At 26.5% G+C, this 14,685-nt stretch overlaps 2 protein-coding genes and 1 pseudogene across 2 annotated transcripts; 2 read left to right on the top strand and 1 right to left on the bottom strand.

Annotated features, from left to right (window-relative positions):
• Positions 1-5,330: 5,330 nt before the first annotated feature.
• LOC113559626 (inhibitor of growth protein 1-like) lies at positions 5,331-8,327 on the bottom strand. The gene is made up of 6 exons (XM_026965375.1): positions 8,195-8,327; positions 7,967-8,118; positions 7,588-7,717; positions 7,354-7,506; positions 5,706-5,861; positions 5,331-5,634 (listed from the first exon to the last, which is right to left on the bottom strand). Exons 1-4 carry the CDS (start codon positions 8,291-8,293, stop codon positions 7,390-7,392), a joined length of 498 nt encoding a protein of 165 aa, XP_026821176.1. The 5' UTR covers positions 8,294-8,327; the 3' UTR covers positions 5,331-5,634; positions 5,706-5,861; positions 7,354-7,389.
• A 4,538-nt stretch (positions 8,328-12,865) lies between these two features.
• On the top strand, positions 12,866-13,421 carry LOC113559980. The gene is made up of 3 exons (XM_026965773.1): positions 12,866-12,923; positions 13,002-13,180; positions 13,311-13,421. Exons 1-3 carry the CDS (start codon positions 12,866-12,868, stop codon positions 13,419-13,421), a joined length of 348 nt encoding a protein of 115 aa, XP_026821574.1.
• A 25-nt stretch (positions 13,422-13,446) lies between these two features.
• LOC113559981 lies at positions 13,447-14,416 on the top strand (annotated as a pseudogene).
• Positions 14,417-14,685: the final 269 nt, after the last annotated feature.

Genomic DNA, 14,685 nt, shown 5'->3' on the forward strand with positions numbered 1-14,685 from the left:
AGGGTAATAATGCCTACTTCCGTTTCCACATTCCACGTCCAGAAAATTTATGTAAAATTATAGCTTTCGGCAGGATCTTAAACCAGCAAATTTTTTACCGCGGGTATAACGATGGCTTACAATAGTACTAGCCAGGCCAATCACGGTAGTAAGCTGATAGAAGCAAACAAGTGGTCCGGACTCTAACCTCAAAAAAAAGCAATGATCAAATAAATATTATACGACTGTTAAAATGTGGTTTAGGAATGCACTACTAACGATGAATCAATGGTCTGATAAGTATTGTGTCTGATAACGAGATAAACGCAAACAATGGGTCTTAACTCTAATCTCAAAAATAATATTAAAAAAACACGGGTCTATGACTGCGCTATTAATTAGCTTTCCATAACCATTGGCTAGTCTGTCAATATTACTAATATTACACATTTACACGTCATGATCCGAAATAGGTGCGAATAATTGACCGAGTGAACTATTAAGCAAGTACGCAATACCTTTGTACACAAGACGACCGTTAAAAAAATTATATAAAATGTATAGAGTTTATTGCAATAACGAGTATGTACTGTCACCATCGCCTTCCATTACGGATTCCATTTAAATTCATGAGACCGATTCTTAACATAAATTAAAGGTCCTTTTCGCGGCAATGGAGAAAAAGAAAATACCGTATCGCCTTCACAATGTTTCGTATCGTTCATCATTCGTTTTGTTGTTTATTTATTACTAATTATTACTTTATTGTATCATTTATTTCTGCGTGTATTATTACCAGTATGGCCTTTCGCAAACTTATGGTCCAACATATACGTTAAAGTCGTATTCACAATTTCTTTCTACTTTCCTACCCGTAACATCACGGCTAAGCGTTTTCTGTGTTGATAACGAGAAGGAAATCGGTTTGAATCGTCTTCGCGCCACACACAAACACAAGTATTAACGCGCCAAAATATAAATGATAACAGATTAGATATTTCTTGTTTGTTATCACCCCGTTTTACTACGATGCATGTTATCGAAAAGCACGTCAAAAAACCACGGTGCTAATTTGTCGAATGGTTTTATGTCGTTTTCTTAAAAAATATTCGACAAAAATTCATCGGTGTATCACTTGATAGAAATAGTGTGGTTATACTGATAAGCTATACCGATAGCCGCCATTAGTTTCCTATATTTCTTAGCTAGCTGTTAGATACACAATTAACTCATTAAAGGAGTCGACTACAGTAGCCATACATTTGTATGTATGTTTATTGAATCAAAGTTATCTAACTACTGATTGTTATTATTATTCTATTTGTTTAAATGATAATGTCATAGCCTAAAAATCACAAACCTGTTTTATAGAAACTTTCCAAGATTATGATATTCTGGACACAATTTCGGTCTTCCGAAAAGATCCTTCCATTTTTAAAAAGAAATCAAATGTATTTTTATTGCAAAAGAATAAGCAACCTTTTAAAGCGTTTTAATTTAGATAATTTTGTAAACTCATAATCGATGCTTGAATTAGATCCAATAAAATTTAGACTTTTTTTTAATACTATGTATTTTATATAGCCTAAAATATTATATAGAAAATTTAGTTCACCATTATTTAGTAAAATATTATGTGGATCAGCTAAATTATCAGTAATTTTTACTTCAGGCACATTATTGCATATTTTAGATTTTTGTATGACATCCAAAAATCTTGACAACAATTCCCTATCATCTTCATCACAGTTTCCATTGAACACATATAGTGAAACAGCAACTAGTTTTAAATTACTTTTTGCTTGCAGTGTTGATCTTAAAATACAAAAGAGATTCCCTAAACACTCTTGAGGGAATCGTGATGTTAAAAGAAACCTGGAGCCTCTGTCGTTTAAAAAAAATATCTTGAAGTTACTATAATTAGTATAGTAGATGTAGTAGCAAGAATTGATCTACTTTGGGAAGGTTTCCATAATGTCTTAAAATTCTTGGTGTCATCAAGTTAAACCATTTATCAATAATTTCAATGTACTAAGCAGTATCTAGTCAAGTATTCTGGTTTATGGAGTTTTTCAGCAAGAAGCCTTAACGCACTAGAGACGTCGTGGCTTATAGCATAAGTAGGTTTAGATATTTTCGTTTTTTTAAAGCGATTCGGAAATAACTCTTGTTTGTTGAGTTTTAGGGCCAATTGGAATTTTAAACTGTTTTAATAGTTAACTATATTTAGTATATGTTGAACACAAATCTATTGAGTAGGCAAGTTATATTTATTATTAATATCGTCAGATATAGTTAAAACCTTGTTAATCATCAACAATTCATATATTTAAAAAGATGTACTGGATCTGGAACAATGTAATCTATTTTAAACCAATTTCCTCATTCTTAGCTATTAATTATTATATCTTTAATAATACCATCATAAACTATACCGTTTACAGATTTTCCAGTAAAATAATAAATAACAGTTTGCTTCCATCTAGAAGTAATGCCACCCAACATGAAAACCATAATATTTGTGGCAACTCCTTCGTGTTCCGGTAAAGTGATATTTTCAATATATTTATTAATTGAAGTGTCATAGAGTGATGCTGGTGTAATTACCATACCGTCCATTATTATTAAACATTATCTTTCATATTTACATTTGAACGATTCGATTTTTATCTTAATAAAAATCATACATTTCATCTCATATACCATTATTAAATTTTAAGTTTTGAAGTCTTCTTCGTAACATACGTAGGGAAGGTTAAAGGTATATTCTGTGATAATATTTCATTTTAACCATTACTTCCATATGCAAATTTAAACTTTAAGGCCTTTTTAACAGTTCTATTAGATCATTTCATAAATATTGTAGATTTTTTATCCAGCATTCATTTGATCATTGTTAAAAATTGAAGACAATCCACTTTGCTGCTTTTGTATGATCATTTTAACTGCTTTTAACTTTTTTGTTATATTATAAATTATAATACATGATCTCGTATTTATTTGCATTGACCCATAATTTTGAACATACCTTATTATTTTTTTCCGTGTTATTTTTTTATTGCAATCAAATTCGGTTTCTTTTTCTATGTCTAATTGAATTGAATTATTATTAATGGTTTTAGAATCGGTTGAAATTTCATTGGTATACAAATCATTTATTACCGTAAAAAAAACATAAGATCTCGAGATGGCACCTGCGTTTGTTAATATTATAACCGCAATGCATTATAGACCTGTACTCAACGACAACGGTAGAATAGCAATTCTGGGAAACTCGGGCGCAACGGTTGTGATTGAAGCTCGTGCGTGGGTGGAGCGTCATCCGGACGCCATAACATAATGGGATCATCGCACATACACAAAGACCCGAGGATGCGTGAACCTTAAGAACCTAACGACGCGCATCGCTTGACCAAAAGGAACGAGAGAAATAGGACGGCGAAACCGACTATATAAAAGAGCCCTGGATAAGACTCAGACAGACGTGAACACCTTCACGGCAGTCTATATCAAAATTTAATTAATTGGACTTAGAAACATTATGTCTGTACTCTATTGTACTAAAAGCTGTTAATTTTATTAAGTTTGATGGCCTTGCTCATAGACAAGTTGTTTTCTTTTCGAAATAGAAGCTGGTACTCAGCTGTATTAGTGATGTGCCGTACTATAATTATACTCGTAAGTTAAGCTGAGGGGAGATTTTAAAACGATTTTTTGATCTACAAGAAGAGATTGAAATGTTCATTGTTGACAATGGATAACAAATTTTAAAACTAAATGATGATTATTGGTTGTGAGATTTATCATTTCTTACATACGTAACAACACGTTTAAATATTTAAAATTTAAAATTATAATGACTCGAAAAACTTATTTGGTATATAATTATTTTAAAGCAATAAATCACTTAATATATAAAATGAATCATTTAACCTTAACAATTCTATACATAATCTTAGATTTGTTTTTATATAGAAGCAAATAATTTCAAAGCTTATCTTTGTACTTTCGTGTTCGGTCATCTATATATTGTAAAATACTAGAAGAAAACTTATTATTCATAGTAATGGAAAATTATGAACAGTAGATTATTCCTATGCCTCATTATTGATAAAACGGTTAAAAACACTTATATTGGCCTTGATACTAGCACAATTATATTTATTATACATATTGCATAATATCTGACAAAACCTTACAATATAATAGTAGAATATAATTTTTAAATCAATAAGTTTAATTTAATTTTATGGTTGATAATTGATAGTACTCTATTTACTTAAACTCTAAAGTCTACTTAATTATTATAGTTTCAATAACAACCATATTCAGTCAACTGATATATTTTGTTAATAAATAAATTTAAAAAAATATATTTAAATACACAACCTCACTGTGTTCATTAATAAATTAAATTCTGCACTTTATAATCTTAGAGAAAATCGAAATATACGTGTAGAATAAAATAATTACTTTAATGGTTTGAATATAGCTAAAGTAAGGAAATGTTAAACATAAATATTGGATATATTAATATGGTCTATTTACCTATTAATTAATAATAATTAATAATATGGTTCCAGAATGATAAGTTCACTTGCATTAAATTTATTATTTTTGTTCAAATATTTTTATATTCATCAACTTGTAAGTTACAGTTCTTTTTATTTTTATGACTTAAGGTTGATTCATTAAATATCCATTTTTTGAACCAAAAATTAAAATAACAGACATAAATTTAAAAAATCTACGACAGTTGTATAACTTCTACTCAAACAGTCAAAATAAAAATAAATAGAAATAAAATATTATCAATTAGAGATTTATAATTTACAAAAAATGTAATAAGGCGATTGTACAGAAATACACTATAATTTTCAAATGGTATTATGTTTGTTTAATAGGAACAAATACTATAAAACTCATGAGATAAATAAATATACTTAATGGGAATAAGTTTTAGGTAAAGCTTTACAATTAAAACCTAGAACATGACAATGAAGATATTAACGACATTTTTAATGATTACTTTTATATTACTATTATATAAAGAGAAGTCGTGTTTTGACGTTGTTAGGGGTAATCTCTGGATCTACTGAACCGATTTTGAAAATTCTTTTAACCATAGAAAGCCACATTCATTGTGAATGTCATAGGCATACATTTAGTACAATAAAATCAATTATTAATTACAAAATTAATTTAAAAAAAATAAATAAAAAAAAACATATCTAAAGTAATTAGATATATTTTTAGTATTCCAGCAACCGCTTAGAAAAAATAACAAACAATTAAAAATACTTGAAATTTTGTACAAAGGTTTCTTAAGCAATGTAGAGACGCACTATTAATTAACTTTATCGGGCTGATTTGTGAATCTAAACCGTCCAGGGCGTTACCCAAACGCATACAACAAATTTCATTCAAATCGGTCCAGCAGTTTAGGAGGAGTTTAGTGTCATAGATAGATAAAACAATGACTTATAAAAATAATAAACAAAATAACAAAAGTAGCAACAAAAAATAAACTATTTAAAAAAAGAATAAGAATCCATATAACAATCCATTTTGAGTACTCTTGAGTGTATTTACACTAAAATATGCCAACATGTACGCCATTCAACATGGAGATCGTATAGGTACTTGTATGATATGCTAGAAAAACAAATTAAAGCACAATAAAATATGTTGGTTTTTATGTTAATTGTTAATTAATTTATACTCACAAAACAATTGAAGTACATGTGAGTTAACACAAAAGTAAACATTTGTATTTCATTGATTGTTAGATAAGGAAAACAATTATAAACTATACAATAGTAAGTTGGTTGTACTATCCCAGATTTCGTTGTAAATGAAGTTAAGAGGAAGTCCTCTGATACCTGTCACAAATAAAAAGTGCTGTTACATCTTGGTGCATTGCATTAAATATAAAAAACAAACAAATATGATAGCTAATGCAATATAGAGTTATATAATGATTAATTACAATTGTAATAAATATATCAATAATATTTCTCATATAAATTTACATAATAGTTTTAAGCAATACATATTATAATTAGTTTATCATAATATATAGTAAAATTAATAAGTGTTTTTTTTGTGAAGGTACCAAGAGCAAGCAGTTTATATGAAATTGTTTTAGCGATAATTTTATGTTATAATTGTTAAAAATTTACTAAAATGTTTGTTTCTATCACTAAATGACTTTTTCAACGATTTGGTGTTTCTGGGGTTCCACGACAAAATATCACAGTAAAAATATCCCAAAATATCCCGCGTAAATAATAACTTTAAACGTTAACATTTATCATAAAAGTTGTATTTCCTAATTGTTATTTCCTAACAATTATGATTTTTATGTTGAATAAGATAAAATAAGATATTTGTTTCATTACTTAGTCTTGAATACTTGGCGAATAAACTCCAATTATAATCCATCAAAATCCACTGCCCTACATTGGGGGATTTTGATGCATTTAAATTCTTAGCGGGTAAAGTGTAATAAAATTGTGTATAATAATATATGATACAGTGTAATTTCTAGTTTTTTTAATAATTTTATTTTGTAACTTAACCTACTAAATGCACTAAGTACATAGATGTATAATATAAATTATTATTTAGTATATTATCATATTAATTTGAGCAAATATTAGAAGTATAACATATTTTAAATTTTTTCTCTTTAATTATTGATAAAAATATATTGGCAGTTACAAAATTATTGAAAATTTAATATCCAATTAACATTTTCATAAGTTGTTCCTATTATCTGTCAATTTTATAATTAAGTATGCACAATTTTATATTTTGCATTTGATGTCAACATTTTGACAAAATCACTTATTTTAACGATAAATAACAGTGTTAATTATTTTGCTATCAAAAAATTTTGTTTGTAAAAGTTTAAAAATTTTACATGCCTATATAATATTACTTTGAATTTTAATAAACGCAACAAATTTTCATGGAAGATCCAAAAGAAAGGAATTGCCTAGTTTAGTTCATTGTCCAAATAATCAAAGAATATATTTATATTAAAAAATATATTAACAGAAATATTAGAAACACGGCAACCTGTTAAAATATCCCAAAAACAAAATATCCAACATATATATTAATACATTTCAATTACTATTAACTATAAAACTTTGTTTCTAGAATTTCTTTTATACATTTTTAAATAATTATCTTTTGTATCGCTTGAAGGCAATCAAGATTAATATTATTTTTTAGTACACCAACTATATATGATTATATGTCCACATGTTTTAGGTATCGTCACAATATTTTATTATCATATTTATACCTATAAAATAATAAAGAAAGGTTAAAAAAAATATTTATATAGTATAATTACCTACGTACATTTTCAATGATTCAAATAAACAGTAATAGATGTAGTTATATCTTCATAGTATTTTTATTAGATTTATTAGTATTACATAATGGACAAAACCATTGTCCACTTGGTTTAGACTTAATACCAACACATTTAAAATGAAACCATTCATAAGGGCACTAAATAGAAAAATATAAATTATACAAATACACATATTATCATACTATATATATGTTTTTATAACTAATTATAATATTTACTTTATTGTTATCACATCCAATCATTGTTCTATAAGCTATATTGTTACATATGCAATAACGACGACCATCTGATTCAGTGATATTATCTCCATCAGTTAATGAATTGTTAATTATTACTTGTTTAGAATTTCTGAAAAACAGTTATTAATAAAATCTTAAAAAAACGAGTTAAGTTAAATAATTGTAAAGTAATATCAAATGATATAAACATATTATATCAATGGATATTTCCTTTACTCATGTAATCTTCAATTATTTATTTTATTTTTTCTGTTCAAATTTACTTAATATAGAATATATATAAATTGTAAATAAAAACAATTCATTAAAAAAAAAAAAAATATGATAATGTTACTTTTAATTTATATTTAATACTTACTTCAAACGTTTTTTATATTTTTTTGGACGATGTAATTTATTATTAATAAGCAATCCTGACGATAATGCACCTGCAGTCACTGCATTTATTTTGTTCTGATTGTTTGTTTTAATAGATGTTTTTGGTTTGACTGATTTACAACCTTTAATTGACTAAAAAGAATTCAATAAAATATTAATAAGTAAATAGAATAAATTAATTGATTATATTAACTTGACTTTATAATACCTTTTTAGTAGTAACCTTAACTTTGGTCGCAGGTGCTGAAACTACTGAGCTACCATCTTCCATATGCTCCAAAGTATAGTCTAATGGAATTTGATCCATTTGAGAGTTGGTAGGAATTGCATTGACTTGTAAATCTAAACCGCCTCTACTAGAAGAATTTGAATCTATCACAATAGGTTTTTCACTGAAACTGCTGTTAAATAATTCATCCTCTACCTCTGCAATACATGAATAAATATTATTTTCATCGAAATGTATATTGTAATGCGGTTGTTTTTTAAATAAAAATAGAAGTTTAATGTTTGAAGTAAAATACTACAGCATAATAAACATACCATTAATTTACTGAAAAATACATGAAATTATGAGACATATTTAAATTTAACCAGATATTATCAAATATTATAACTTGATAAAAGTATGTAATTTCAATAAAATCCATTCCTTAATTTAAACAAATATACCTACCGACTACTGTATAACTATGTCAATCATATTTTTAAAATATAATCATGTTTATTCAATCTGTAATACTAAGATTACTAACCAGTTAATAGTTGGAGTAAATATAATTATCAAAAGAAAATATATAAAACATCTAAAATATATTCGAAAATATGTAAATAATAAATATGTATGTTTAATTATTACTTTTTTCAATTTGTTCAGTGACGCCCATTGTATAAGCTTCCAAATCCATTTTAAATTTATCTAAGTCAATATCCAACTGGTTTATATATTTAGCCATTAACTCATGCAACTTCTTAACTAATTGAATTTTTTCATCTAAAATTAAAGATTAAAATTTAATGATCCAGTAAGGTTTAAAGTTAAGGATGATTAAATCAAATTGTATTAAATAAAAACATAATTATATTACCAGATTGCTTAAGAGCTTTGTCACCAGTTTTCATAATTTTTTTACTTTCAAATTTATTTAACTCCATAAGTTATTTCACGTTGTCACGTTTTACATACCAGCATAAGAACTTAGTCAGCATTAAATTATAGAGCAATTTAAAATTTTTTAAAATAAAAAATACTAAAATATTGTATAAAATAAATAATATATAGTATTTACCCAAATATATCATTGTCGCTGATATTTACTGGAATATAATATTGTCTAAAATCGAAGAATAGTTATAGAATAATAAAAACGGAATAGCGCAATCAAACGGTAGAAGGTAAATAACTAAAAAATTAAAAAGGAAAATTAATCAGCAATTAAAGCAGGAACTATTAACACGAGAAATAAGTTTAACAATTCTTCAATCAATGTCAAATAAATTATTTGTTCAATAAATTGTGTTAATTGATAATCAATAATATTAATATACTTTTCACATTTGGGTCCAGTTGTCCAATTTCAGAAGTGTAGTCTTGAAACTTCTGCGGCAATAAATTGAATTCTTGAACAAGACAAAATCATTACATGAATCTGAGGTTCTGTCGTTTTAGGATATTTTAACTTAAAAACTTACTTTCAAGGAAGTCTTCGAAGTACATCATCGTAATGTTTTTGAGAGCAGAAAAAACAGCTATGCGTACTATACAGATTAGAGTAGATTAGGTACCAAGTATGTCACGCAGGTTAATAATGCCTACTTCCGTTCCCACATTCCACGTCCAGAAAATTTATGTAAAATTATAGCTTTCGGCAGGATCTTCAACCAGTAAATTTTTTACCGCGGGTATAACGATGGCTTATGATAGTACTAGTCACGTTAGTAAGCTGATAAACACAAACAAGTGATACGGACTCTAACCTAAAATAAAAAATAAGGATCAAATAAATATTATACGATTGTAAAAATATGGTTTAGTCATGAACATTAAAGAAAGGACGCCGAACACGGCCGGCGAAGCGAAAAAACATTATCGAAATATAATTTCGAAAATTATCGCATTCCTTCAGAATGCTTGTCGGAACGTAACGATGACGTTTTTACATGTACAGCATAGGGAATTTATTGGTTTTTTAATATTATATTCGAAATGGTGTAACTTATGAATAATTTCTATAGAACGTTTTTTTTAAGACTAAATTGTTCTCGATCGAATACATGTGTTTCCAATAGTATACAACTTCTAGAAAAAGACATATAGTTGTTTTAAAAAATACATTCTAATTTTTTATACATAATATATCTATATTGATGTATGTCTGTGATAGTATCACAATATAATATCAATGATTGCACCTTATCACGACTCGTAACAATAAATGTAAAATATTATGTACAATAATTATTATATTATGTAGTTTACATGATTATGTATTACTAATTAGTTAATAGAAAACCTACTTGTAGAATTTATTAGTAATTACATAATATTTATTATATAATATAATATAATGTCCAGAAACTGTTTTGTCTCTGGATGTCGAGAAGGTTATAAATCCCAAATAAAAATTAATTTATGGCAAGGAATAACAAAAAAAAAAACAATGTTTAAGGCGCCCAAAGTACGATTCTAAAATCTAAATTTTATTTGTTTTAATTTAGTAATTACCTACATAATTTATAATTTGTTATTATATTTCATATTTTAGCTATTAATTAATCGTCAGGTATTACTTTAATTGAAGACATACAATTATCTACTTAAAATTCAATTTTAACTTATATTTTATTTGCACATTAATATTATTATTATGTTATAGAACGTACTCCTTCTGGAGAAATGGGCTAAAGCAATCTCCTGAGCTGATAGAGAATTGTGTATTGATAATGTATGCGAAAAACATTTTGATGAAACCTATCTTGATAGATATTTTAAAACCAAGTTGCTCGATGGTTCAATAAATCAAATAGAAAGAGATAGGATAAGATTAATAAACAATGCGATTCCATCAATTTTCCCAGATTTGCCACAGTCTTTAACCAGAAAGAAACTAATTGAAAGAATTATTACCCAAAAAAGATACTTTCTAATGACAATATTTCAAATATAACTGATCATATTTATGAAACTTTTAAGAATTTAAATGATATATTAAAAAATATGGCATTGCCTGACAAATGGTTTTTTACTTATTTGCATAGGTCATGGTATTAAGTAATTTAGATTCAAACTATGAATAAATAAAAAAAATTATAATGTGGAACAATGATTTAAATCTAAAGGTATGGTTTTTAAAATTTTAACTGAAATTAATGTCATGATTAATATATTAAAATATATATTTTAGGTTTTCATTAGAAATAAGTTGATTGATATAACATGTACATCAGTTACATCTGTTGAAGACATAACAAAAGTACTAAATAGTTGATGATTTTGTAATGTGTCCTGGAACTGGAATTGATAATTGGTAATATTATTTGTAGTTTTTTAATTTAATTTTAAATTTAAAGTTACCTATTGATGATTTAGTGTGCCAAAAAAAGGAAATATTTGATGGATACCCAAAGAGTTTCCCAAGCACAGATTAATTAAAAATCAACTACATAACCTGTTATAAAGAATGTTTTAAGAAAAAATAAATGGCTTAATCATAAAGTATGCATAGTTAAAAAGTTGTCAAGTTGACAATAATACAACTTAAACTTAAACTAGTTAACCTAATCATTCTTGTATAGAAATGTGGAAGTATATTAAATCATAGTTAGTCATCTATGGTATTTCTAATCGATTAATGTGTTATTATCTTAGATCATAATACATTGTATTGCAATGGTTTAATTATATTTATAATTAATATAAATATACAACTTGTTGCTTGTGAGACTAAAATCTATGTATACTAAATTAAATGCTATATATTTGTAATTTGTATAGTTTAAAAAAAAACAATGTAAATTATATTAAGTTGCTTGTGACAATAAAATCTGTGTATATTAAATTATATGTTATAAATTTGTTTAGTATTAAAAAAAAAAAAACCATGAAATTCCAATCCTTATGAGCATATTAAACTGCTAAGCTACTAGCTAGTGAAACTGTATTCTGTGAGTATTAAATTATATGTTCTTCGCCTTGTATCAAAAAAAAAAAAATTATAATAATTTCTGTTTAAATAGGTTACAAATTTGCAAGATAAAGTAGTACTGTTAAAACAATAATGTTCAGAAGCTCCTAAAAAATCTATAGAACAAGCTATTAAAGAGATGCCTGAAAATTAACAAGAAGCTGTTCGCGCATGCTTTGCAGCAGCAAAAACACAAAATGTTTGATAAAGGTAATCGCTTAGTATAAATTGGATTTATGAATGTTTGTTGATTCGTGTTAAGAGCAAAAAAGTATATGAACATCTTCGTTCTAAAAACATACTGGCTTTACCTTGTGTGTGGATACCCTGCAAAAGTATATACAAAAAATGTCTAGCCAATATGGCTTTCAACAAGCTACTTTTGATATTTAAAAAAAAAAATCTTCAATGATACTATTTTATTAATCATGATAAACAAAAATGTTACTATGATGTATAAACTTATTAGAATTTAAGTACTGCTTTATATTATTGTATAACCCTGGTAGATAATTTTTAACGAACTTGTAATATATAATGCTAAAATTTTTAGGAACCTTACTTATAGACGAAATGAAGTTAAGTGAATCTGTGTCATTCAATAAAAAAACGTTTGAAATAGATAGTCTAACAAATTTATGTAACTAATTCCCAAGCATCAAACAAATAGAAAAGGAGATCGTGCATTAGTCCTTATGTTTCAACCATTTCGTGGTAAATGGGTACAATCTTTGGCATGTTTTATAAGTAAAGGTTGTGCATCAAATACTGTGTTACACAAAATTATCATTGAAGCAATTCTTTTACTGGAAAAATCTGGTTTTAATGTAGATGTAACGACTGATGGTGCCACATGGAACCGCAGTATGTGGTCAAAATTTGGTATTTCTAAAGAAAATATAAGTTGTGTACACATGCATGATGAATCCGGAAGATTATGGTTCATATCTGATTTCCCACACCTTATAAAAAACATGCGAAACTGTATGGTTAGACAAGAAGAGTTTTGGGTTAATATTTTTATTTTGTACTATAAACTTGAAGAGTATAGACTGTATAGTATTCATTCACAATACCTATTTCTTATTTTTATTATTATTTAAAGTATTAAATCTTTACTTTAAATATATTATGTTTTAGACCCCAGATGGAGTTATTAAACTTAATCATTGGGATGATGTTATAACTTCAGAGAATCAATCTGTATATAATTTAAAAATTTACTATTTACCTAGGGCCTTGTGTAAATGATGTGCATCCAAAGCCATACCAAAAAATGAACGTTGGCAGAGCATACAGGGTAAATGATGAACACACAAACTGATAGTTTTTGGAAGAAATGCATTCAAAGGAATTTTTTTCATTCATAGTAAATTTAAATATTATTTTAAGGGTGGCTGAGAATTAAGAGAAAAAGTTTTTATACAAATTAAACATGTTAAAAACAAAATAACTATATCTAGTTAAACAATTTATTATCAAAAAATAAAATCATTACAGTTTTAAAATTATTGAGGATTTACATTGATTTAGTTCCTTTTTTAAAGGCACTGAAAATTGGTGATTATTAATTTTTATGTTGATCATTGATGTATAATATGAATTGTATAGTTTTTTGGTGAAAAAACGGCTGTAGCAATGGAGATTTATAAGAAAAGTAATATCGATTTAAGTGATTGTGAACCAACTGTTACTTTTATACGATGTATAAGTATTTTAATAAAAGCTATGGATTCTCGTACATCAAATAATGCACTTCACGACAATTCTTTTAAAAATCAGATAGTGTATTTGAAATATAATTGCATATTATATAAGTACCACCATAACCTCTTCTTAAAAATTATGTATACCTATTGTAATTAAAATGTCAATACATTTTTAGAAGTATTTAACCGTCTCTGTGTTAAGAGTATTTTATAAATTGTCTTAAGATGAAAATAGATTACATTAATAGTTAGTAATAAGTACCTATATACCTACATATTCAAAATACAAATAAACTAACTATAATATTGTTTACCAAGGCTATCAAGGATTTTCAACAATATTTAGAAAACCAGGACAATGTTGCACGTGAAAAAAGCTATTACTTTCTAACCGATAGTACATATTAAGAGTTACAGATTTCATTAAAAGCTACTATAGAAGTTTTTGATTATCTACGACTTAATTATGATTATTAGTTCCTTATGACATCTCGATTAAATAAAGATAATCTAGAAGTAATAATTTCTTTGGCTTAACCAGTATTCTCTTATTAACAATGGTACCTATCTTATTATTTTTGTAGAGATTTTTTCAATGATGAGAAATTCCTGCGGTTCCAACGATCATCCTGATTCAGTTCTACTTATGCAAATATTTAGGGTAATCAATACATACTCCTTGGTGAAGCCTCCTAAAGGAAGTAATATTTCTGGAGGAGAAATCTTATAAACTATAGTATACATGATTTAAATACCCCAGACAATAAACGATTACAATTTCAACGATCTATTGATTATATAGAAGA

Source organism: Rhopalosiphum maidis, chromosome 3 (assembly GCF_003676215.2).
Source record: "Rhopalosiphum maidis isolate BTI-1 chromosome 3, ASM367621v3, whole genome shotgun sequence".
Lineage (NCBI taxonomy): Eukaryota > Metazoa > Arthropoda > Insecta > Hemiptera > Aphididae > Rhopalosiphum > Rhopalosiphum maidis.

Coding starts and splice junctions, on each gene's coding strand:
- LOC113559980 (XM_026965773.1), top strand. CDS start 12,866: ATGTTTCAACCATTTCGTGGTAAATGGGTACAATCTTTGGCATGTTTT. Junction 12,924..13,001: donor GGCATGTTTTATAAGTAAAG/GTTGTGCATCAA, acceptor GTTTTAATGTAG/ATGTAACGACTGATGGTGCC. Junction 13,181..13,310: donor TTAGACAAGAAGAGTTTTGG/GTTAATATTTTT, acceptor ATTATGTTTTAG/ACCCCAGATGGAGTTATTAA.
- LOC113559626 (XM_026965375.1), bottom strand. CDS start 8,293: ATGGATCAAATTCCATTAGACTATACTTTGGAGCATATGGAAGATGGT. Junction 7,718..7,966: donor AAATATAAAAAACGTTTGAA/GTAAGTATTAAA, acceptor ACTGTTTTTCAG/AAATTCTAAACAAGTAATAA. Junction 7,507..7,587: donor TTGGATGTGATAACAATAAA/GTAAATATTATA, acceptor TTTTCTATTTAG/TGCCCTTATGAATGGTTTCA.